Below are 26,945 nucleotides of genomic sequence, written 5' to 3'. Positions count from 1 at the left end.
CTAATCACCCGCACCTGTTCCCAATCAGTACAGTCATCAGCCAACTCATAAAACTCTCACTGTGATTTCAGTCTTGGTCAAGCCTCCAACAGGAACTGACCGTTCTTCCCGTATCCTGAAGACCCTGATATCTATGAGCCGCCTGAGTATTCTGTCTACTTACCTGACTCAAACTAACCTTTGTGATATTGTTCTGCTGTCTCCAGATCTACCATCCGATTCCTGAGATCCTGTTCTCTCATGAGATTCCATGTCCGCAATTTGATCCAGTTGCCCTGATCATACCTAAAAGAGAGAAGAGAAAAGATAAGCGAACTGAGACTGAGTGATTACCCTACTCTTGAAATTATCTGGATTACCTGTTGTCAACCATGCACTGAGTGATCTTCACAGTATTTGCACCTGAAATCACCGTATACTCATCTTGCACTATTGCCACCTGTAAATAAAGCTGTATTTGAATCACTTACCTCCGATCTCCTTGTCTCTATCCTGACAACACTAGATGAGCCTGAAAACAAAAAAGGAGGTAATAGTGATAAAATATTTTTTTTTTAGAAATGTTAAAGTTGTGATTTAAGCAATGTAATTAATCTCTCTATCTCTATTCCAGGCCAGATGAGCAGCAATGCTCACACTAGAGTCAGTGTTGATGTGAACGCTGAAACAGGAGCAACTGTAAATTCTCCTGTACTCACTGATAACAACATCACAGGCTCAGTGACCTTCAACATCTACAACACTGCAGGACATGGTAATAAAGAAAGAAAGAAAGAAAGAAAGCAAGCAAGCAAGCCTATTTTGCCAGCTGGCGCGGCAATAATAAACCAGTTGCATTTCAAAGTCATTCGCGAAATAACCGCTAGGTGGCGCAAAGGGATAATGTGCAAAACAACAGCAATCGCTCTAATTAAATGTAGGCTAAATCGCCCTGAATTAAATTGTAAAAACAGATCAAATAAATGTATGTCAATGTTGCGATATTGTTTCATTTAAGTTCATAATTATTCTATAAATGTTTAGTTTAACAGCTTTGAAGATTGTATTTAGTTTTGCTTGGAAAAAGCTGGCCCAAACTGAAGTAGCGTTTTATTTCTTCAATTATTGAAATAATTAAATATTTAGTAATAAACATTTATGACAGATATATTACTACATAGCCTAAATTATTTAATTCCTTCATTATCAACACTTTAATAGTCTATTGCTAATGTCTAGAATAGCGATTTAAGTGTGAATTGCAAACTCTTTGTTTTAAGTCAAACTCAGATAGCCTGTGGGGGGTTTGGAGAAGGCAGTATAGTTGCTTTATCATGGGGGTGCAGGACAAGAGGTGTTAATGTTCCGTCTTTCATATGGAGAGTGTCGGATAGCCAGCCTGATGAGCAGGAAAAGGCAAAATTCTTTTAAGGATACATCTCAAAATCTCCAAAAGACCATATTCCCTTTGCGACGCAAAATAAGAAACACAGAATCTTATTCTTGCAACATTTTAAATTTCTATTGTCAAAGAAATTGCAGCCAAGTTAAAAAATTTAAACGGTACAAAACGAAAATAGTTCAAAGCAACATAAATTAGTAAAAGTTTATTTTGTCTCCCTCACTGCGCGTGCCGGGTCTCTCTCAAAATGAAACATTTCAGGGTAAAAACACACCATACAGCTGATAATACTGTATATGTCGCTGCGTGTCATCCACACAAATCACGAAAGAAAAAACTGTAACAAATAGCCTTTGTTGCTTCAAAGACACAGCATGCCTTGCTGAATTCACCTTACAATAAAATGAGGTTGGTCTCTGTATCTGCTAAACTGAAATTGTGTGTGGAAAACCTTTAAATACAATCAATAAAACTACAATATTTATAATTTAATAAGATAGGGCCTACATATGGACTTTTGGAGATTTGGAGATTTATCCTTCAGAAATTGTGTGTAAACAATTTGAAAAAAAAAAAGAAAATATTAAGCCTATTTGTTTTATATCAGGATTAGCAAAGAGAGTACGATCACTGTATCATTTAAATGCAAGCTATTTAAAGTGTACCTAAAAAAAAATATTAGCAATAGTTCCATTTAGCACAAATATACTTAAGTATAACTTTAGTTGGACCTCAGAAAATCTTTACAAATTTACTTTGTACCCCACAAAATTACTTTAACAGATTTAGCAGACTTAAAGGGGTCATATAATGCCATTTTTGTACTAGTTATTATGATTCTTTAGGGTCTAAATTAAAAGTTTGTAATACACTTTAATTAAAAATTCTCATTAGTATTGTAAGAAAACACTCATTTTGACTGGTCAAAAACCGCTCTGTTTTCAGCACGCTGTTTAAGTGCATGTGTCTTTAAATGATAATGAGCTTTATATAACACAATAACCATAACGCGTTGTTCATTATAAACGTGGGACTATGAATTATATTGAGAACGTCGTACATAGAAAACATGCCGTAAATGTACCCTGAGTGTAAACCTTAGCCGCATTCATCGTGAAGCGTGCAGCAAGCGATTTGCAAAGTTTAATATAAAGATTAATATAAAGGTTAATAAAACGTTACACTCACTTCTTCTTCTGGAGGTGCAGCAGGAACACGAATAGTTGGTACCGATCTTTTTTTCAGGAGCAGCTTCTTAGCAAAAGCAGCTTTATACTGACCCTCCTTTGTAAAGCAGTATGGTGTGTGAAATGATTCGCGCAAACATGAAAGCATTGACGTTGATCATGGGGAATATTCCCTTCGAAAACAAAACTCAGCCACTGCGTCTTCAGTGGTTCGGATTTAGGAACATCAAAATGACTGCTGTGTTTATTACACCCAAGAACAGAACACCACAATCGCTTAGACGCCATTCTGCTCCAGCGTATCAACAATGCGGAGTATGATGACAGCTCGCTCAGGGCGGGTCTGAGTTGAAACGCTGCTGTCAATCAACAATCGTGGGAGGGGCGTCCGACCGTGTGACGTCACAAAGTCGAACGGCTTGATTTGAGACGGGAAAACATATGGAGATTTAAAAAAAAACACTGGATGGATTTTTATCATTTTGTGATGGTTGTGTACAGGCACTGCCAACACACATTTCAGTACAATCAAAAGTGCATGTACCATTATATGACCCCTTTAGTATACAAATTTAGTATACTAACAGTACAATTGCAGGGTATAAATATGTACATAAGTACATAAATATGTAATGTATTTGTAATATACTTAGCATAATGATAATGTAATGTATTTCAAATACATTTAAGTATATTTATTTTTCATTAGGGTTATCACTGCCTGTACCTGGAAACAAAAAAATATAACAGCAAGCAACAATTACAGGGCCAAGAAGAACAGCAGCAGATCTTATACAAGTACATTTAATAGAACAGTGTCTGATTTTTTCAAATAGTTATTTAAAATGGTCTTAATTAAAACCATTAATTTAAACTTCTCTTTCTTTTCAATAACCCTAAACTAACCCTAATACAGTGTCCTTTAGATGTCAATGTTTAATCAAAAAGCTTTTAATAATATTGGTCAGCATGGCCTGAAGTTGATCTGGGTCCAATGGTACCAATCCAATAAATGCTCAGGTAGGAACTAGAAAAAATAAAGTTATTTAGACATTTTAAAACTGAAACCAACTGCATTCAAGTCAGCATTTGTAAAGGTGTTTTCATCACCATACATGTTGTCAAATTCAGCATGATCAGTGTAAGATGTTGATGTAAACACTATTGCAGTGCAAGTGTGATTAATTTGAATACAGCAGAAGTGCAGTTTTATCACACATGTGTTGTTATTTTTGTAATGGGAACTGCTGACCAGTTTACAAATTACATATTGGTTTTATTAGGAAAGAATGAAAAACATGATCACTTAGTCTCTGCTGTCTTTTCCCCTCTTTTTTTAAAGTCTCCCCTGCAAACGACAGTCCAGCCACTCTTCCCGATTACAAACAGGCCAGCCTCAGACTGAAGAACAAATTAAAACAGGAGTGTGAGCGGATATTGGTTGGTAATCCACAGACAGGTCATAATAAATACCTGAATGATGTCTACACTGATTTATATGTGGTGGAGAATGAGACTGGAGGAAGAGTGAACGACCATGAGGTGAGACAGATTGAATCAAATGACAACCGACCGACTGCCAAGGAGAAGCCAATCATGTGTAATGTCATGTTTAAAGTCCAGTGTGACACGGGTCGACGAAACAGAAAAGTGCTGACAACGGGCATTGCAGGAGTGGGAAAAACTGTCTCTGTCAATAAATTCATCTTTGACTGGGCTGAAGGAACAGAAAATCAGGATATAGTCTTCATATTTCCACTTCCATTCCGTAGACTGAATTTGATTAAAGAAGAGTACAGTCTCATGGGACTGCTCAACAAATACTTCTTTAGTCCTGAAGAATTGCCCTCTCTTCCTCAAGGTGATGGTAAAGTTATGTTCATCTTTGATGGGCTGGATGAATGTCGCTTTCTTTTGAACTTTAAAGAAGATGACACATTAACAAATGTAAATGAAAAAACAACAGTGAGTAAGATAATAATAAACCTTATCAAGAAACATCTGGTTTCCTTTCCTCTCATCTGGATCACATCCAGACCAGCAGCAGCCAGTCTGATACCCCGTGACTACATTGATCAAGTGACAGAGGTGCGAGGATTTAACAATGAGCAAAAAGAGCAATACTTCATCAAAAACAGTCCTAAGGTTGCTGAAAACATCATCAGTCACATCAAGAAATCCAGGAGTCTGTACATCATGTGCCACATCCCCGTCTTCTGCTGGATCTCTATAATTGTTCTTCAGCCTCTACTGGCTCGAAAGAGCAATGACAAAACTCCCACAACTCTCACAGGGATGTACACAAGCTTCTTAATTTCTCAGAAGAAACAGATGGAAGAAAAATACTGTGCTGACACCGAACCTTTTGATCAGATTATTCTGAAGCTTGGGAAACTGGCCTTTCAACAGCTGGAGAAAGGAAACCTGATTTTCTACAAAGAAGATCTTGAGAAGTGTGGACTAGATGTTAATAAAGGGTCTGTGTACTCTGGGTTATGCACTCGAATGTTTCAGGAGGAAAAGGCTTTTACAGACACACACGTTTACAGCTTTGTACACCTCAGCGTACAGGAATTTCTTGCTGCTCTTTATGTGTTTTTGATTAACAAAAAAAAGAAAGCAAACCCATTTGTTCAATGGTGGAAAGAAATGACACAGAAATTCTCCATAAAGCCACTGTTTCAGCTTCATAAGGCTGCAGTCAACAAGGCTTTAGAAAGCAAGAACGGACACCTGGACCTTTTCCTCCGGTTTCTCCTGGGTCTCTCACTGGAGTCCAATCAGAGTGACCTGAAGGAACTACTGCCAGGACTGGAACTGAAAACACAGAATGTTAAAGACACTGTTGACTATATCAAAAAGAAAATAGATAAGGAGAAATCAGTAGAGAGGACCATCAATCTCTTCCACTGTCTGAGTGAACTGAAAGATGACTTTGTGGAGGAAATCCAGAAGAATCTGAGCTCAGGAAAACTTTCAGCACAGAATCTGTCCTCTGCTCAATGGTCTGGTCTGGTGTTTGTGCTACAGATGTCAGAAGAGACTCAAGAGAAGTTTGAACTTCAGAAATACAGAAGATCTGATGAAGCTGTGATGAGACTGCTGCCAGTGATCAAAAACACCAGAAGAGCACTGTAAGAGGCTTCTTTACAATCATTTATATACACTGTTAGTCATTTTATTTGGGCTTAATCTTACACAGGTAATTTGCTGGTCAAGTCTGTATCAATGAGTGTGATGATATTAAATACCAAAGTACCTCCATTATCAGGCAAGTTGGGTCAGGCATCAGGCAAAAGTAAGCAACCTGAGTTTTAACCCATTTTAATATTCCTAATTGTATCATTAATTAAAGAAACTAAAAAAAAATTTTTTATAGCTTTGCTTACATTACTTCAGTCAAATGTTTTTCCAAATGATCTGTGCTCCAGATTAACCCTACCTAAAAAAAAATGACTATGGCATTACTGTTGTTTTGTTCTCTTCACAGGCTACACTGCTGTAATCTCACTGCTCAGTCCTGTAAGAGTTTATCATCAGCTCTACAATCCTCAAACATCTTTCTGAGAGAGCTGGATCTGAGTAACAATGACCTGCAGGATTCTGGAGTGAAGCTTCTTTCTGATGGACTGAAGAGCTCAGACTGTCAGCTGGAGATACTGAGGTTTGAGTTAAAGTACTTTATTTTATAGCAATGAGTTAATTATTAAATATCCCACTGCTAAGATTTATTCTGTATGCAATTACATTGTGTTTTTCTTCAGATTTCTCACATCTAATCTCACTGCTCAGTGTTGTGAGAGTTTGTCTTCAGCTCTACAATCCTCAAACATCTTTCTGAAAGAGCTGGACCTGAGTAACAATGACCTGCAGGATTCTGGAGTGAAGCTTCTTTCTGTTGGACTGAAGAGTCCAGACTGTCAGCTGAAGATACTGAGGTAAATGTTTGTAAAAGTTTTTTTTATTAAATACTTTCACAATAAATTATTTTATATTCACCTTTCACCTGTTGTCTGTGTACGTCCTGTCATTTTCCTGCATATCGTGACCTGGGCAATAGTACTGATAATTCAGGGCAGATGTGCACAGATCACAAGCTGATTTCCCTCACCTGTTGCTTATTCCGTTTCCGTTATATTTTCTGCTGTGTCTGACCCTCGTCTCGTCTCGCTTGCCGTCCCGTTGGGTGTGCACCTGAGGTGGTCTCCACAGCCTGTGTCCGCAGGTGTCTGAACGGACGGCTCTGAAGCTCTCTCACATCCTTTGTGTTCCGTGTGTGTGCTACTGCACTTTGGTTTGTCTATTCTCTTGAATATATAATAAACAATTGCATTAACCCTCTGGGGACCAAAAACGCGCCCGCGCGTTTTGCTCGTTTTTTTTTTTAGCAATGAAAAATAAACACAAAATGCTCTGTTAATTTTGATCTTTCATTTTCGTGTAATACATCAATCGATCCTGTTCAGTTTCTATTTTTTTTCTGTATACTCACAATAAAAATAAAGTGTTTTGCTTTTTGACAAATAAAGAAAAACTAACATGATGCTATTTCTGCCTTCTCTCTGTCAGTAAACTCCCATTTGAAACGCGTTCGAAAATGATCTATAACTCCGCGAAAATTCAGTCAAACAGGGAAACAGACCCACGGGCATAAAGCTTGAGATCGCAGCTTTTAAATGAAGTAATTTATATAAAAAACAAATATTATCAGCTTCTGTAATCTGTATAAAAAGAGAGCGACTCCAGTCGAGCTCATTACGAGATGATTCACAGTAATTTGACCACGCCCCGGAGAGCGCGTGCTATTCAAACGCAAATTCTGAGAACCATTTCAGTCTGTGAAACGCCCACATCAACTGTAAACAAAGAGGCATAATATAGCCTACCTTATGGAGAAAATTTTCCGTGCTGATATGAGGAGCAGATCCCGCTGAGGAGTGAGGTAGGCTAAGTTATCCTTTCTCAAGTGTTAATGTGGAATAACGTTATGGAATAACGTTAGTGTAGGCCTATGTAAACAAAAAGATGAATCGCGTTTCTATAATATGAATCGCGTTTCTGTGAGATGAATGAAGGGTACATATTTGTAAAGACTGTTTAGCCTAAATATGAATCGCGTTTCTGTGAGATGAATGAAGGGTACATATTTGTAAAGACTGTTTACCCTAAATATGAATCGCGTTTCTGTGAGATGAATGAAGGGTACATATTTGTAAAGACTGTTTAGCCTAAATATGAATCGCGTTTCTGTGAGATGAATGAAGGGTACATATTTGTAAAGACTGTTTAGCCTAAATATGAATCGCGTTTCTGTGAGATGAATGAAGGGTACATATTTGTAAAGACTGTTTAGCCTAAATATGAATCGCGTTTCTGTGAGATGAATGAAGGGTACATATTTGTAAAGACTGTTTAGCCTAAATATGAATCGCGTTTCTGTGAGATGAATGAAGGGTACATATTTGTAAAGACTGTTTAGCCTAAATATGAATCGCGCGTCTGTGTGTGAATAAACTGCTTTGCTAGAGCCTACTGAGATGAGTAAAAATCGACTGAAATATGTTGAAATAAAAATTTTTTGTATAAGCAACGTATTAAACTGCAAATTAACATTTATAGGCTATGCCCTAATATTTCATAAAAACAACGTTACAGTCAGGCGAAGTATGAAAGACAATATTTTGTTGACTAGATTTGGGTACAGTTTTTACTGTAGAATATACTGTCACATCAAATAAGCTTTTCTGCTCATATATATAAAATACTATTTTGTCAAAAATAAAGTCATAGACTAAGATGTTCCAATGTTGGCTATATTCAAACTAATGAATACATATGATAAAATGTAGGCCTATAATCTTTTTTTTTTTTTTTTACAAAGAAAGAGTACTTTTTTTGCAGAAATATTGCTGAAATTGTAATTATTGTTGTAATTGTAACCTTTTTAATAAAATAGCAAAACATATTTACAAGATAGATGTAAGCAAAATCTTAAATGGTCAATATAAGTCTTCTTCTAAATATATAGGCTATTTTGTCCTTGCATTGTGGCTCAGTCAGTGTCACACCTGAATGAATGGCTAATTATGCAGAGTCATTATGCAGAGTGGGTGGGACTGGGTAATCTAAGGTGTAAACTACTCCTCCCCCTCGCATATTGGCTTTCCAAGCAAAACCTGTTTTACACCATTTAAATCAATGTATTTTTTTTTGTGAACGATAAAGCAAGACTATTTTCACATAATTTTGAAGCTAGAACTCGAAGAGAAAACATCCATTAGTCAAAAGTCTTGTGGGCACATATTTTGTATGAGTTTTGTGGTCTTATTTCAGCAACTTTCATTTTTATTTTTTTAAATAACCACGCATAAACATTATTCTCTTAAAAATACAAACATCTACATACATGTTGCTCGCATATTATGGTAGGCCTGTTTGTGCTATATAGAGTGAATTTACACCTTTGCCATTAACATGTTTATAAATAACTGAAAAAAGCACAAATGTCAGAGCATGTCAGAACATCTCAAGGGCCCCAAAAACAGCTTGGTCCCCAGAGGGTTAACCTTCTGCTTTTGAGTCCTCTCTTCACTCAGTTCCTGACAACAAAACAACATTTGCAAGAATGTGATTTTATTTAATTTTTTTCCATATTTATACAGAAGTATGACTCATGTGGACTGCATAAGTCTGAAAAAAATATCGTTGGGGGTGGACGGACAGGAGTGGACTGTAAAATGTATATTTTTCAAATACATCTATTTCATGCTTGGTTTGCTTCCGATAGCACTGAACAGGCTAGTAGCACCATCAAGTGGATGTGTATGGGAAACAATTTAACATATCAGGCAGGGTTCAAAATTAACACCACATGCCAATTGATGACTGTATGAAAAAAATACACTCACCAGTTGGCTACCAGTTGGCTCACCAGCTATTTTTTTTAATCAATTCTAGCAATACATATGAGACAATGTAGTATGAGTTGAGTATGAGTTTTGAAGTCAGTTATGTAATTATAAGAATATACATTCTGACATGCTCCATGTTGCAGAGTGAAACGCAGCACAGTATTCATTTATGGTGTTTTCACTCTGGCAGTTAAGTTCGGAGAGCGGTATGGTTCTCATGATAAATTGGTTATGTGAAAGCCCTGGGTACCAAACCTGAGACTACCTGGAGGAGGTGGTCTGAGTTCGGTTGCACTCAAACTGTGCCGCAATTCGCGTGAATGTGAAAGCTACACGGACTTGGGTGCGCACTTGTTCAGGAAGTATACCTGTGCATTTTAGCTGATTACTTTTGGTGACTTGACTCGCGAGAAGATGAAGGGAGGAGGGAGAGGGGGATGCAGAGATAAGGATGCAAATTGCTTTATGTTACACTTACTCTCGCATCAGCTGTTGTGTAAACAGTAGGGGTGTAACAGTTCACAAAAGTCACGGTTCGGTTCGATACAATACACTTGTGTCACGGTTCAGTTTGGTAAATTTTTGATACAGCAAAAAGAAAGAAATGCCTGAGAAATTTCCTTTATTTATTATTTTTTTTTTATTAAAACTAACATAAAGTATGATTTTTTTTTTTACTTTGAGCAATAATTGACTCTTTTTAGGAGCATATAAAACAAAACAGCTCCTTGGAAAAAATATTGTAGTAGTTATAAACAAAGGTTTATTTTAGTTCAGATTAACATTTGAGGGCAGCAATTGTATTCATAATGTCAAAATAAAACCGATATAATGTTACTTGTAGGCATTATAGCTTGCTATTCCTGCCAAACTTCCATGGTTGCAGTTAGTGTTACTACAGTAAAGCCATGGTGAATGTTGCAGATCTGTGGACACTGGATAGTTCATTCATGCCACAATGTTTCTTCCTGGTTTCCACGTCAGCGCTGTTTGATCCGTTAATAACGGAGAAATGTGAATGTTTCTCACTAGATCTCGCAGGAGTCGCAGCGATGTTATTACTTCTGTGGCGAATTCAAATGCTTTCTTTACTGGATCTCTTATTAGCGCTGTGTAATAACAGTGTCGCTTTATCAAGATCGGCTCGCGCTGCTTTGGTCCAAACTGATAAACGGTCCGTCAACCACACAATAACGAGCAGTTTCGTTCCGCTTGCATTACGTTTGCCATTTGATGTTGGACAATGTTGTGGTCGCGCCGGCGGATTATGAGCGCGCTCACCACGCGCAACGCGCCTACAGAGCAGATGACACATAAGCGAATATTTAATACGATAAATACAAGATACAAGATTTGTTAATTGATGTTCATGAGAAGGGTTGAATATGTGATAAATGTTTCTTTGTTTTTCCGTTTAGAAGACAAAAAATAGAAAACAAATTATCTGAAGGTACACAGACCCAATCCACTAGGGATGGGCAGTTTTCTAAAAAAAAAAAATTTGAACATTTGTTTATTACATTTATTTAAATTAATCAAAATTATTATACATTTAATTAAAATAAGTATAACGAGAAAACGTTACTTTTAATCATTATGTTTTTGTCACCATTTCTGAAGTTTATGATTGGCAAATATAACAAGCTTACATTATATCTTGAAATTTTATTATCGTGGAAAACATTAAACAATGTGTGTAAATAAAAAAAATATACAAAAGCATTCAAGCTGAAGCGAGGTGAAAGGGAAAAAACGCTAATAAAGCAGATGGCGGCAGTTATCGTAGAGAACGTACATATACACTTGAATCAGCATATGATTATCGTGTTTATATTCTTTCACATGTTCATGTTGAGAGAAAAAAAAAAAAAAGAGTATCCACATGCACAGGTGAAAGTTGGCTCCTCAGTCTGATAACAATAAGGCCAGGCGCAGAGAAAATGCACTCCGCTGACAGATGACACAGATAACATGTGCTTTGACAAGATATGTCTCGAGATCATTTTGCTATCAGATAAGTTATCTTCTCTGTACAGCAGTGCTTACCTGCAGTAATGAATAGTGATGCACAACTGTCTTTCCTCATTCGACTGGTGTATGGATTTCATGTGATTTCATGGTGGTGATATTTATGTTAATCAGATTTATGATTGACCCAACGATGTTTCCGCATGACGTGTGGATTCAATTTGATCAAAAGTAATTTCATTTTGTAAGGTCATTTAGTAAAATCATTCTGATCAAAGTTTGCTGTGCCTAGAGGCAGACGACGATGGTCTGTGATCAACTTGCTCCACAGTGCCACCCAGTGCATTTAGTAATAACTGGGAGCTTCAGTTTACATGCTTAGGATTTCACTGCATTTACAGACAGCAAAGCAATATTTGTAGAAAATTTTAATAGCATTTTTATTTTTCGAATTATAATTACAGATTGACTATTTGTGATTACTCCTTCAATCCACGGTCTCCTCAAAAGAGTCTTTTAGCAAGGAGCAGAGAGTCGCCTTTATGCGACACGCATTAAAGGAGAAGTTCACTTTTAAAAAAACTTTTGCTGATAATTTACTCACCCCCATGTCATCCAAGATGTCCATGTCTTTCTTTCTTCAGTCGAAAAGAAATTAAGGTTTTTGATGAAAACATTCCAGGATCCATATAATATAATATAATCCATATCCATTTTTCTCCATATAATGGACTTCAATGGGCCCCAAACGGTTCAAGGTCCAAATGACAGTTTCAGTGCAGCTTCAAAGGGCTTTAAACGAAACCAGACGATGACTAAGGGTCTTATCTAGCGAAACGATCGGTCATTTCAAAAATAAATAAAAAAGTTTAAGTTTTATAAGCACAAATGTTCGCCTTGCTCTGTTCTGTGATGCGCGTTCGTGACGTCACGTAATACGCAATTACGTTGAAACACGAGAGTAGCTCACACGACACCGTTCCAACAGAAAACCCTTAAGTTCTCTCTGCGCAAACGTTAAAAACGCGAACCTGTGAGAACGCTGATGGCGTGCACATGCGTATTACGAGTTTAGTCAATAGGTATGCATGTTTGAATATATATGTGCGCAGGCGTGTAGTCCTTCTTTACAAACCAATCCCCAACAAACTACTTGTCTAGCCTTAAAATTTATAATACAGAATTTGTATTGCTTCCGCATAGCCACGCGAACCGGAATCATCCCGACATCATTTTATCTGAGGTACAGAGGTAAAGGGAGGGGAGGGAGGCCTTCACAGGGGAGATAGTTGCCACTTAAGGACTGCGTTGTCATCGCGTCCAGGCGCAGGTCCTTCATCAGATCTGGATACGGCCTGGATCCGGCGGACTGTGGTAAACCTCGGGATAAACAGAGAGACTAATATTAGTGTAGACGCCATTCTTCTTATGATGTAACAAGTACATCAGGATTTATGGGAAGTGTTCCCGGTTCCGGCTGACCTGATCTATGCAGCCTAACATAGAATTACAGAAGTCTATAATGTGTTATGTGTATGCTAGGTCAAAGAGATGTGTTTTTAGTCTAGATTTGAACAGACAGAATGTTTCTGCTTCCCGGACAACGTTAGGAAGACTGTTCCAAAGTTTTGGTGCTAAATAGGAAAAGTATCTACCGCCAGCAGTCGATTTTGATATTCTAGGTATTATCAACTGGCCGAAATTTTGGGATCGCAATAGACGTGAAGGACTACAATGCATTAAGAGCTCGCTCAAGTACTGCGATGCTAAGCCAGTGTATACTATGTTTAACCCCCTGAGGTCGGCGGTATCGCCGGCGATACCAGCTCGCTTTTTTTTTAGCAGTGTAAAAGAAACTCATGAATACTCTGTTGACTTAGATTTTTCATTGGAGTTTCATACATCAATAGATTCTGTTAAATGTGTATTATTTTTGTGTATACTCACAATAAAAACAAAGTGTTGTGCTTTTTGCCAAATAAAGAAAAATAAAAACGAAGCGAGTTCTGCCTCCTCTCTTTCAGTGTAGTCCATTCTGAAACGCGTCCGAAAATTAACCATAACTCAGCGAATACTCAGTCAAACAGGCATACAGGCATACAGACATGAAGCTTGAATTCTCTCCTTTTAAATGAAGTAATTTTTATAAAAAACAAATATTCACAGTTTATGTAATATGTATGCAAAGAGAGAGATGTCAGTCGTTCTCATCTCAGCTAATTACGTTATAATGTGCTCCGCCCACGGAGAGCGCGCGCTATTCAAACGCAAATGTGAGGCGATCCAAACAAACCTGTGAAACGCCCACATCAGCTGGATAACACACACCGCGAGTTCACTTTCAGACGTATGTACTTTACGATGCTGTGAGGAATAATACTATCTTGATAATAATCCTGCAAAAATGTACCTCAGAAGTTCTGGAAGTATCATTTCGAGGAGCAAACGGATCCCGCTGAGGAATAGGTCAGTTCTGTTTGCTTTGTTCTAATCGGAATGAATGAACGCACAGATGCGCGCTGTTGTGGAGCTACTACAGCTGGCAAAAATACTGTTTTAATATGAATCGCGAATACAAAGAAAGATTACACTGGAAATACTGTTACAATTTTAAATGTTGTTGTAATTGTATAACCTTAATATATATATATATATATATATATATATATATATATATATATATATATATATATATATATATATATATACGTATACGTATACGTATATATAGGCCTATATAAGGATAGATGTAAACAAAATCTTAAAAGGTCATTATAAGCCTTCTCTTTAAATAATTTTATTATGCTTTATTAGTGACACATTTGGGAAGAGAATATATTCCAAATCTGACAGTATGAGAACAATTAACTGCACAATTACTAGAAATGTTTACCTTGGATATTGTACAATTTGCAAGCAAAATTTGTGGAAAAAACAACAAACCAGTTATATATTGTCCTTGCATTCTTGTGGCTCAGTCACACACCTGAATGAAAGGCTCATTACGTATGCAGCCTCATTATGCGGGCTCCATTGACTCTGCAGGTGTGAATCACGCCCACCCGCATATGGCCTTTCCAAACAAAAAGTGTTTTACAAGATTTAAATCAATGTATTGTGTTATGTGAATGATTAGGCAGGATGATTTTCACATAATTCTGAAGAAAAAACAGTAGGCAATGACATCCATTAGTCAAAAGTCTTATTTACATATATTTAGAATGTGTTTTATGGCCTTATTTCAGAAACTTTAGTTTTTTGTTTTTAAAAAAACCATGCATAAACATTATTCTCTCAAAAATACAAACATGTACATGCAAGTTGTTCACATATTATGGTAGCCCTGTTTGTGCTAAATAGAGTGAATTTACACCTTTGCCATTAATATGTTTATAAGCAACTGAAAAAAGCACAAATGTCAGGGCATGTCAGAACATCTCAAGGACCCCAAAAACCTCTCAGACCCCAGAGGGTTAACCCTCTGGGGTCTAAGGTGTCTTTGGGGTCCTTGAGATGTTTTGACATGCCCTGACATTTGTGCTTTTTTCAGTTGCTTATAAACATATTAATGGCAAAGGTGTCATTACACTCCATTTAGCACAAACAGGGCTACCTTAATATGTGAGCAACATGTATGTACATGTTTGGATTTTTGAAAGAATAATGTTTATGCATGGTTATTGAAAAAACTAAAAATGAAAGTTACTGAAATAAGGCCACAAAACACATACTAAATATGTGTCCACAAGACTTTTGACTAATGGATGTTGTCGCCTAGAGTGGGAGTGGGGGTGGGGGTGTGAATGATCATGAATAATGCTGTGGTTCACACCTGAGAAGACAATGACCCGCATAATGATCTGCAAAATGGTCCTTTCATTCAGGTGTGTCACTGAGAGGGTACCACAAGAAAGAATGTGAGGAAACAACAGCGCGCATCTATGCCGTTCATACCATTGCAAGATGACGTAATTCATATTTAAACAGTCTTTTTGCGGTTTACAGACACTATTGCATATCGCGATGAGAACAAAGCACTTAAGAATAAAGAACTTACTATTCACAATCCTCAGCTGGATCCGTTGCTCCTCAAAGTGAAACTAAACCAGCACTTCTAAGGTAAATTTCCCAGAATTATTATTACAATAATATTATTCCTCACAGCGTCGCAAGACGACGTAAAGTACATGAGTCTGATTAAACTTTTATCAAGCTGATGTGGGCGTTGACACGTTTGCATGGATTGCCTCAGATCATTTGTATTTGAATAGCGTGCGCTCGCCGAGGTCATGTTCACATTAGCGGATAATGAGATGAAATGAGAATGACTGACATCTCTCTCTTTTCATACAGATTACATAAACTGAGAATATTTGTTTTTTTTATATAAATTACTTCATTTAAAAGAAGAGAATTCAAGCTCCAGCCTGTGTCTGTATGCCTGTTTGACTGAGTATTCGCTGAGTTACAGTTCATTTTCAGATGCATTTCAGAATGGACTTCACTGACAGAGAGAAGGCAGAACTCGCATCATGTTTATTTTTCTTTATTTGGCAAAAAGCACAACACTTTGTTTTTATTGTGAGTATACGCAAAAAAAATAGACACTTAACAGGATCGAATGATGTATAACACTTATACGTAAGATCAAAATCAAAACAAAGAGTATTTTGAGTCTTTTTTGGACTAATAAGAAAAAAAGCAAGCTGATATCGCCGGCGCGACCACCGACCCCAGGGGGTTAATAAAACAAGTAAATGTTTAGTTTGATGGTTTTACAAACCAATTATTGTGTTTCCAAACTTTAAAATAATATATTGGTTCATTGACCAATACATGTCAATGACATTAACAGAGTGACTGTTAGCCATATCCGAAAGTGAGTAACTTTAGTACATTGTCGAGACGCGAACTGTTTAGAATGATTCAATCCGATTTGGTGAAGTGGCTCAACCAGTTTCCTAAAAAGAAAAGCTTCAAAAGAACGATTCGTTCACGAACCAGACATCACTACTCACTACTAGTGTTTTATTGTCATTACCTCCCCGCAGTTTTCTGCTAAAATAAAAATTTTTACATTTACAAATAAATTATACCTAATGAATGCTTGAAATAGGTATTTCAAGGTATTTCCGCAGTTTTCTGCTAAAATACAATTTTTCACATTTACAAATAAATTATACCTAATGAATGCCTGAAATACAGTGAGGAAAATAAGTATTTGAACACCCTGCTATTTTGCAAGTTCTCCCACTTGGAAATCATGGAGGGGTCTGAAATTGTCATTGTAGGTGCATGTCCACTGTGAGAGACATAATCCAAAAAAAAAAAAATACAGAAATCACAACATATGATTTTTTAACTATTTATTTGTATGATACAGCTGCAAATAAGTATTTGAACACCTGTCTATCAGCTAGAATTCTGACCCTCAAAGACCTGTTAGTCTGCCTTTAAAATGTCCACCTCCACTCCATTTATTATCCTAAATTAGATGCACCTGTTTGAGGTCGTTAGCTGCATAAAGACACCTGTCCACCCCATACAATCAGTAAGAATCCAACTACTAACATGGCCAAGACCAAAGAGCTGTCCAAAGACACTAGAGACAAAATTGTACACCTCAACAAGGCTGGAAAGGGCTACGGGGAAATTGCCAAGCAGCTTGGTGAAAAAAGGTCCACTGTTGGAGCAATCATTAGAAAATGGAAGAAGCTAAACATGACTGTCAATCTCCCTCGGACTGGGGCTCCATGCAAGATCTCACCTCGTGGGGTCTCAATGATCCTAAGAAAGGTGAGAAATCAGCCCAGAACTACACGGGAGGAGCTGGTCAATGACCTGAAAAGAGCTGGGACCACCGTTTCCAAGGTTACTGTTGGTAAAACACTAAAACGTCATGGTTTGAAATCATGCATGGCACGGAAGGTTCCCCTGCTTAAACCAGCACATGTCAAGGCCCGTCTTAAGTTTGCCAATGACCATTTGGATAATCCAGAGGAGTCATGGGAGAAAGTCATGTGGTCAGATGAGACCAAAATAGAACTTTTTGGTCATAATTCCACGAAACGTGTTTGGAGGAAGAAGAATGATGAGTACCATCCCAAGAACACCATCCCTACTGTGAAGCATGGGGGTGGTAGCATCATGCTTTGGGGGTGTTTTTCTGCACATGGGACAGGGCGACTGCACTGTATTAAGGAGAGGATGACCGGGGCCATGTATTGCGAGATTTTGGGGAACAACCTCCTTCCCTCAGTTAGAGCATTGAAGATGGGTCGAGGCTGGGTCTTCCAACATGACAATGACCCGAAGCACACAGCCAGGATAACCAAGGAGTGGCTCTGTAAGAAGCATATCAAGGTTCTGCCGTGGCCTAGCCAGTCTCCAGACCTAAACCCAATAGAGAATCTTTGGAGGGAGCTCAAACTCCGTGTTTCTCAGCGACAGCCCAGAAACCTGACTGATCTAGAGAAGATCTGTGTGGAGGAGTGGGCCAAAATCCCTCCTGCAGTGTGTGCAAACCTGGTGAAAAACTACAGGAAACGTTTGACCTCTATAATTGCAAACAAAGGCTACTGTACCAAATATTAACATTGATTTTCTCAGGTGTTCAAATACTTATTTGCAGCTGTATCATACAAATAAATAGTTAAAAAATCATACATTGTGATTTCTGGATTTTTTTTTTTTGATTATGTCTCTCACAGTGGACATGCACCTACGATGACAATTTCAGACCCCTTCATGATTTCTAAGTGGGAGAACTTGCAAAATAGCAGAGTGTTCAAATACTTATTTTCCTCACTGAAGGTATAAATAGGCGCGTTCAAGTCATGTTGACTATTGTTGTGTGTGTCTGTAGGTTGTCTGGCTGTATGGTGACAGAGGAAGGCTGTGGCTATGTGTCTTCAGCTCTGAGTTCAAACCCCTCACACATGAGAGAGCTGGACCTGAGCTACAATCACCCAGGAGATTCAGGAGTCAAGTTGCTCTCTGAAAAACTGGAGGATCCAAACTGCACACTGGAGAAACTCAAGTATGTGAAGCAGGAAGAGTTTTGATTAAATCACTCCAAAAACAGCATTACCATCTTCACTTATTACAAACTAGTTTGATTTCATTTCTTTCATATATTTACAAAAGTTCTAATTGATCATTAACAGAGGTTTAGCTGTAGTTATACAATTGAATGCTTCATTTTGATTGGTTGATGAACTTTCTAAGGTGTGTAATTATTTTCAAGTAAACCCACAGCTAAAGTAGTTCCAGTCATGTCTTAATCACATCACAGTTCCATATCACTTCGTCAAATGATTTCAGTTATTTCAGGCTTCACCTTACAACAGCAAAACAAAAACAAAAAAGACACTGACCAGCCAAATAAATATAGAAAAAGATAAAAATGACAAACTATTAGACAAAATTAAATTGTATTATCTATGGTAAGTCCGCTCTTTTCACAAAGGATCTGATCAGCTTCACACAAAGGAGGCTTATTTGTTCTTAACCTAATGATAACTTTCATCTTGGTCAGGGGTCGGCAACCTAAGGCAAGGTTAATCACTGGCAAGCAAGCAAATGCAAGAAAAGTTTAGGTATTTCATTCAGATAAAGTACCTCCCACCTGCATACAGATCTACATTTTGATTTAATAATTCCTTGTAGTTACAGCTTGTTGTTTTATTAAATAAATACTATTAACGTGTGAGAATGAAACTGCGCAAGTCAATGAAAGCGTGCAGCTCTAAGAAACCATTAGCACGACCACTGCGCATCTGCACACACAAGTTACTGACTTACAACTTAAAGCTTGTTCCACTGTAAATATTTGTAATATAGTTTGTTGTTATTTGAAGAAGGAGGCCGGAACGGGCAAACATTTAAAGACTTTAATAACAAAATAAAACAAATACAAAAAGACAGCAGCCCCTCACAGACGACTTCCCCCACACATAATAAAAAAACATAAAATAAAACAGTCCAGGCCTGGTCCTCTCTCATCCTTCACAATCGTCGCTCTTTCTTTAATGCTTCTGCTCCTCCGTGAGAGATGCGAGACCGGTGCGCTGCACAGGTGTTGGCTCATCAGTAATCACGTCCTGCTCACCACAATAGTTAATGCTATAAATTTGAACCAAGTATATAGAGTCCTTATTAAACATTCTACACATATTAAAATGACTGTGATGCATGTGGAAACTTCATTCATGCGTAAGCTATCTGGTCACTTAATGTGTCCTGATCGGAAAGCTATCCAGTCGTGAGGTAAATGCCCTCCGACAGAGAGGACACTTTTTCATTTTCCAGATGAAACTATCTGGTTGTTGAAGTCACATATATGTAAATTTTACACCTTGTGTGGAAGTGTAATTTACTCAGTTCAGTTCGTTCAAATGTGAATGCCTACTACAGTCTTTACACGAATGAACGATGAGCGATAACGAATATTTTTCCTCGTGAAGGCAGAGTCCCCAGATGATGCAATTCCTCCAGAGCGGAATCCAGCGTGGTTCTCCCTCACTGCACGAATCCAACACGATCACGGAGCGTTGAAACAATCCAAACTAATGCAATAAAACAGTTCAGACATCCATTTAGAAAAATATTGACGATGATGGATTAGATTAACAATAGGCACACATGTGGCTCACACCTCTCTCTTCAATGAGCTGGCGCGCATGTGACGTCAGCATCCATCACGAAATGCATTAAATGTTCATAACTTTTAAACTTAAAACATTATTCCCATTACATAAATGTGCAAACAGGTTTTGACAAGTATACTACTACAATTTAAACGCTTTACATGTGTTCTATTGCACACTTTATACTCAATTACGAACAGCATTAACCATCCACATTTTCTTATATGAACAAACACAAACTTAAACATTATTAATGAAAATATGAAAAAATCTGACTTGCCTAATGCAATAAAACAGTTCAGACATCCATTTAGAAAAATATTGATGACGATAGATTAGATTAGATTAATGATAGGCACACATGTGGCTCACACCTCTCTCTTTAATGAGCTGGCACGCATGTGACGTCAGCACCCATCGACGCAATTCTTTATTATTTTTGTCCCTCAGCGAAAACAAAATAATAAATAAAATAAAATAATAATAAAACATATGTCTGAACATTTCATGCATTAGGCAAGGAAAAATATAAAATCAAAACAAACCAAAAAAAAAAAAATCATGCATGAAAATACATAGGAACACAGCCTCTAATAATTGGGTGGATTACATCCTCCACTGCTGAAAGTCTGATGTCCTCATCAGATACTTAATTTGGTACATGACCCACAAGGCTAAACAACAATTCACTTGGAGTTTGTTGCACTCTCATTTGTTGTTGCATCATTTCAAGTACTTGACTAAAATAATTAGGTTTGGGTTCTACATGTGTTCACTAGTTCTGCAGCTCTTTGTGCATGAGCCTTTCTCTTGATGCACCTCTCACAAGTCCTGCACTTTCTCTCCACATATTCTGCCATTTTAGGCCAATAAAATCTGCCTCTTGCGAGCTCCAGAGTCCTTTCATACCCCATGTGCCCCGTTTCGTCATGAACTCCTTCAAGAGCTCCGTCTCCGAAACTCAGGGGAACCACCAGCTGCCTATATTTTTGCCCATACTGATCAGATACCGTACAACACAGTACGCCTTCTATTAACCCTCTGGGGTCTGAGCTGTTTTCTGGGCCTGGAGGTGTTCTGACATGCTCTAACATTTGTGCTTATTTCTGTTACTTGTGACATTTTCATGGCTAAAGTCTGATTACACTGTATTCAGCACAAACTCTGCTACAATAATATGTCAGCAGCATGTATGTAAAAGTTTGTAGTTTTGAGATAATGACATTTATGCGTGGTTTGTGAAAATACAAAAAAAAAATTGTCACTGAAATAAGGCCATGAAACCCCTACTGATTATTTCTTCACAATACTTTTGAAAATTGTATCACGTAGCCTAGAATATTTGCTCCAAAACTATGTGAAAATCATCCTGACTGCTCATTCAGAGAAGACAATATATCGATTTAAAAATTGTAAGACGTGTTTTGTGTGAGAAAGCTTTATGCGAAGGGGTGGATCACATCATTAATATGTAAGCTTTTCACACCTGAGAAAGACAAAGACCCTCCCCTAACGGCCCTATTAGGAGCTATCAGGCCCTATCATTCTGAGCAACATTGCACAAAGAATGAGGAGATTTAAAAAAGAATGGCTTTTTGATTGTTTGGATTTATTTGGATTAACACAACATAATCCAAAGATACAAAACAAATGACAAAAAAGCACTTATAGAAAACAATGATCCAAAGACAGAGACCTTTGTGCCATTCCTAAAAACATTGTACATACCTTTCATTTCCAAGGTGTTTGATTTTCACTTTACCATGTCCATGTACAGAGACTCATGTGAATGTTGAAGTCAGCAGGACTCAGTGGCATCTGGTCCCTGAAAGAAAAAAAAAGTGAACATACTGATATCAAGAGAAACTATAGGGAATATAGTTCTAAAATTTATTGGGAATAAAATTTAGATTTTTCTGGTTAAAATTGCTTTTTAAAATTCACAGAATACACACACACGTTTCCAACAATATATAATATAATGAACACCAGGTTTGATGTGCCTTGTAAGCATAGGCTATGCACAGTGCTGCATAAAATAATAATAACAATAACCTATAGCAACGTATAAATCTTCCAAAAGATTTCAGTAACAACTACGCTAGAGAAAAATATATTGATTATCATATGTTACTTCAAATGTTTCCATTCGTTATGATGATATGAAATGAGATAATAGTAAAAACATGAAGCCTTTGTTTGGTGCGTTTTGCTTTTCAAACGCGATCGTTTCAAACGCGATCGCGATACATTCAAAACCAGAGCTCGCTCCAAAATATGAAACATTTTGGTTACCATATTATACATATCTACGTTTGAGCAGATATCCACAAACACAGTAACAGTAAACACGGGTCTAAATCACACGCAATGAACGGATCGTTCGCGAACAACACACATCACTACATTTCAAACATTTACACCTGTATTCACAAACATCTATGCATAAAGCAGTATTGAAGCGAGTCATAGGCTAACCAAAACCGAACATTTATATAAAAATATAATGTAGACAGTAGCCTATCACATATTTTACCGGAGGCTGAAATATATTTGCACTAAATCACATTATATTTGTCTTGATATTCGCAAACAAGCTACATTACGCATAAGGAAGTATTTTAGCATTATAATCAGTGTCATAAGCTAATCAAAACTGAGTGCAATATATTATTTAGTATTTACATTTAGCACTGAAAGGATGCCTACCAGTCTAGTTCACATTTCAACATGTTTCTGTCTATTTATAGATACATACATGTACGATATTAGGCTTAGTTCATGTTTTTACTCCAAACTCATTTAATAACATACATTTTAAACTGGTCGTTTAACATGTCTTACCCTAAAAATCTTCTCATCTTCAAATCGCGTTCTTCTGAGGTAAATCCGAGTGAAACAGCACGCACAGCACAAACATGCAGTCTTCCAAACTCGATGAAAAGCAGAGAGGAGTAAGTTCCCGAAGTTTCTGAATCTTTGTTTTGAGGTAATGTCGAGGGCGTTTACAGGTCTGCGTTTCTCCACATGGATCATTTGCATGTCAATCGCTCGTGCGCGCGTGGGCGTGGTCAGGGGCGTAGCACCAAATTTTGGGCCCTGGGTACAAACCATCTTGCTGGGCCCCCGTACCAAATACCATAGTTTAAAATAAATGCAGACTATAGAATCACAGGGTACACTAACCGCCAAACTAGACATTCAGTCTTTGAATTACGTTTTTAAAATAAGTCATTTTCAATCATTAAGATGTGCATTAAACTGAGACAGGGTACCCCCAGGATCCTCCAACTTAAATTCAAGGCTTTTTAAGACCTTTTTAATACCATTTCAAATGAAATTCAATGCCAACTTCGTACCAATTCCGACAGAAGTATGAGGGGAAAATGTCAAATCTGTATACATTTTAAACCCTAAAAAATAATTATGTACAAGTAGACTATTTGAATTAAATAAAACATTTTATTTAAATGATCAGTCATATTTAATACATACGCATCAGCGTTGTAGCGTGCACGTGTGTAGGCCAATGTTAATTTTGGCAGCCATTTTTGATTTAGTCTTACTCTTCATCTTCAGACGAAAATGCTTATTGGTCTTAGTCACATTTGAGTCATTCTGCCTTTCATAGTTTTAGTTGACGAAATGTGTTTGCATTTTTTGTCAACTTTTAGTCATTACTTTTAGTCAAACTGCAGTTACTTTAATTTTGGTAACTATTTTATATGTAGTCTTTAGACAGAAAATGTCATAATTATTCTCTCTAGGCCAATTCGATTAAGCTTATGAGAAATTAAAATTAAGCTAACAGGCTGTATTGACATTGCACTCTTTAGCAGTAGCACTTGTGCAATTCTACATATCCCTTTTCCTTAGTTCTTCAATTTTTTAGCGTGCTGTACTCTTCCACTCTTCCAATTTGCATAACATTGCGGTAAAATAGGCGCTAACGATCTGTGTTTTCGCGGGTGTTAGATTTTGACAATGGAGGGAAATATACAGTGTTTTCATGTAAACTTTTGACTCTGGGGAGAACTGCAGCAGAAGAGGAGACAAGCATTTAGGCAGCTGCCTGGAGTGGCAGTGTGTTGAGCTCCCAGCTCCGCCTCCGTCTGCGCGCTTCTCACTCCGTTATTTACCCAGAAACATTGTTTGCTCGCTATAGGTTGTGATACTATAAAGTATTGATATATAATTCAAATAGAGTACTAACATAAATGTATGCTATTCTACCTGGAGTAGATATTTATGTTAAAACAATGTCAATGCTCGATGATGCACTTGGAGCTCACCTTTCTTTTCAAAAAACTGAGTGAGCAACTGCTTGCCCTCATTTGCCTTTCTCTCTTTAATCTTCTTTTCTTTTCGTTTTTGAGCCCCTGATTTTCGTTTCTTAAGGAAAGACATGACTCTTCCCCTGTCTTCCTAGTTCCTATCACGGCTCACTCCAGCTCCCGTCTCATCAACTGATTCACCGACCGCAGGTCCGCAGCAGAAGCACTTGAACTGCGGGTCGTACCATTTACATTGATTCGAGAGGGGTGGTGGGGCCCTGCACAGCATGAAAATGACTTTTTTTATACCAAACCAGTGCCTAACTACAAGTTTAGTTTTGCACAGGAACTTTTTTATTTGTACATAAATGCTATACAAATGTTAGTGCATATATATGTATGTATAGAAAACTGACTTCTAAGGGCCCCCCCCTGCCTCGGGCCCTGGGTACTCGGTACCCTTTACCCCCCCTTTACGACGCCCCTGGGCGTGGTCACATTAAAGTTAATTAGGACGCGTTTGAGAAACTGTACATGCCGCTGCTTTCATACGGATTACTTAAAAATAGAATATTTGTTTTTTATATAATATACATACTTTAAAAATAGAGACTCCAAGCGTTGTATAGACATGTGTTTCAAGTCTGTGTGACAAACATTCGCTGAGTTACAGGTCATTTTCTGTCGCGTTTCAGAATGAGTTTCTCATTGAGAGAGACGGCAGAACGCGCATCATGTTTATTTTCTTTATTTTACGAAAAACACAACATTTTGTTTTTATTATGAGTGTACACAAACAGTGTACAGTGTAACAGTTTTAAATTATGTACAACACTTGCCTGTATGACAAAAATCTACGGAGTTATTTGAGTCAATAAGAACAAAAGTGAGCTGGTATCGCCGGCGATACCGCCGACCCCAGGGGGTTAAGCTTAGTCTGGGCCTTTCCCTCAGCATTAGACTCACTTCTTTAGATTCTTTGAGTCTATCTGCATGAGTTAAAGTTTCTCAAGACATCACAAGGTCAATTACCCTTCTGATGGCTATATCCTCTCTCTGTAACTTGTACCTAGTCTGTGGGAGTCATACTGGGTAAAGTAGTTTGTCCAGACCTGTGCCCAGGTTCTACAAAATCATCAGGAACCACATCATCATTGCAAAGAAGCATCTCGACAGCAGGATTTGGGATGACTCTGCCTTCCAGCAGGTCTCCCTCCTCACACGGCTGTACGACAGACACCATTCTATCAAAAGAAAAGAATGACTTTAGTTCAGTGATCGACATGCCCCTTTTCAGTCACCCAGAAGATCCATGTTCGCAAACAAGATGCCTGATTACAACAAGACTAGTTTAGTGACGAGCAGTACTCATTCAGTGAGTCAAACCAATGCTACACAGAATCAGTTACAAATTAAAAAGTGCAAATGCATTTACATAGGAAAAAGGCAAACAACTGTAAACAACTATAATGTTGATCATTGCCTTATATACACAAAATACACAATTCAGATCTTATTTTCCTGTATTTAGGAATACTATCTGTAATAAATAACAATATTTATTTAGATGCAGGTGCGCAGTAACACTTTCTCCTGGTCTCAGGAGACTTTCATCTTGACAGAACTCAGCACATTTAACCAGAGTGTTTCACAGGATGAATGACTTGCTTCTCTTCTTCAGTTTAATTTTTTTTTATTCGCATGACCAGTATTTTTACATTCGTATTGCCAAAGCATTTGCAGTATTGCAAAGGGCTATCAGTAGCAGAAATTCTGTAATGTGAATGAAATGAGAGGGGAACGAGACTACGTCCCCTTGCCATACTTCCTGCATGCCTGGGAGCAGCGGCTTGCTTCAGTCTATCAAAAGCTGAGGCTGTTGTATTGCCGGCTTCCCTTTACAGCTGCTGCCTCAAGCTGGAACGCGTCATAGGGTGTTGGACTAGTTTCACATGTGCTTCAGACACAGTCACGCTGAAGGCGCTTCCCAAAGCGTCAGCTGGGACGCAGAGTCTTGTTCCCCTTTCAGCTGTTAATAAACTTGTTGTTGTTGTTAACTCAGGACTGAACACCCTTGGCTCAGCCCGACTGTCATACCAACTCTTCATTTTCTGTTGAGATTTAGTCAGGTTGTCAGTCGCCATCTCACAGGCTAGAAACAACCTACGGCGAGACCATTAACATAGTCCAACAAATTAACAGCAGACTCAATCATTTCAGCTCCCCCTGCAAAACTGCTAGAGGCCCACAAACTCTATGGCCAAAGACCAAATAATTAGGTGACAATCCCGTGCTCTCCTGAGTTACCTCTCGTGCCGCCAACATTAGCCATGGGAGCCCTTCCTCCCAGTCTCGGTAAAGCTCAACACAATAACCCCTGAGAAGCGACTTCAATGTCTGATGAAAACGCTCCAGAGCACCTTGGCTCTGGGCGTGATAAGCGCTTCTACGCTGATGTTTCAAGCAACTCTCTGAACATGCGTGACATAAAGTTAGGGCTTCTATCACTCTGTATAGTGTGAGAGATACCAAAGATGGAAATAAACTGGGAAAGGGCTTTCACCATCGATCTAGTA

At 37.9% G+C, this 26,945-nt stretch overlaps 1 protein-coding gene across 1 annotated transcript in view; it reads left to right on the top strand.

Annotated features, from left to right (window-relative positions):
• Positions 1-26,945, top strand: part of LOC311289539 (protein NLRC3-like) — a 60,356-nt gene that overhangs the window by 15,316 nt on the left and 18,095 nt on the right. Inside the window, exons 2-7 of the mRNA XM_084407618.1 lie at positions 207-529; positions 614-754; positions 3,911-5,702; positions 6,059-6,232; positions 6,333-6,506; positions 18,313-18,486. Of these exons, the coding sequence (XP_084263744.1) occupies positions 619-754; positions 3,911-5,702; positions 6,059-6,232; positions 6,333-6,506; positions 18,313-18,486 (2,450 nt within the window). The 5' untranslated portion in view covers positions 207-529; positions 614-618. The remainder of the gene's footprint in view (positions 1-206; positions 530-613; positions 755-3,910; positions 5,703-6,058; positions 6,233-6,332; positions 6,507-18,312; positions 18,487-26,945) is intronic.

The sequence above is a fragment of the Rutilus rutilus genome (genome assembly GCF_951802725.1).
Source record: "Rutilus rutilus genome assembly, chromosome: 4".
NCBI classification, from domain to species: Eukaryota; Metazoa; Chordata; class Actinopteri; order Cypriniformes; family Leuciscidae; genus Rutilus; species Rutilus rutilus.
The sequence above is the reverse complement of the archived record's forward strand: the minus strand, read 5'-3'. Positions and strand labels throughout refer to the sequence as shown.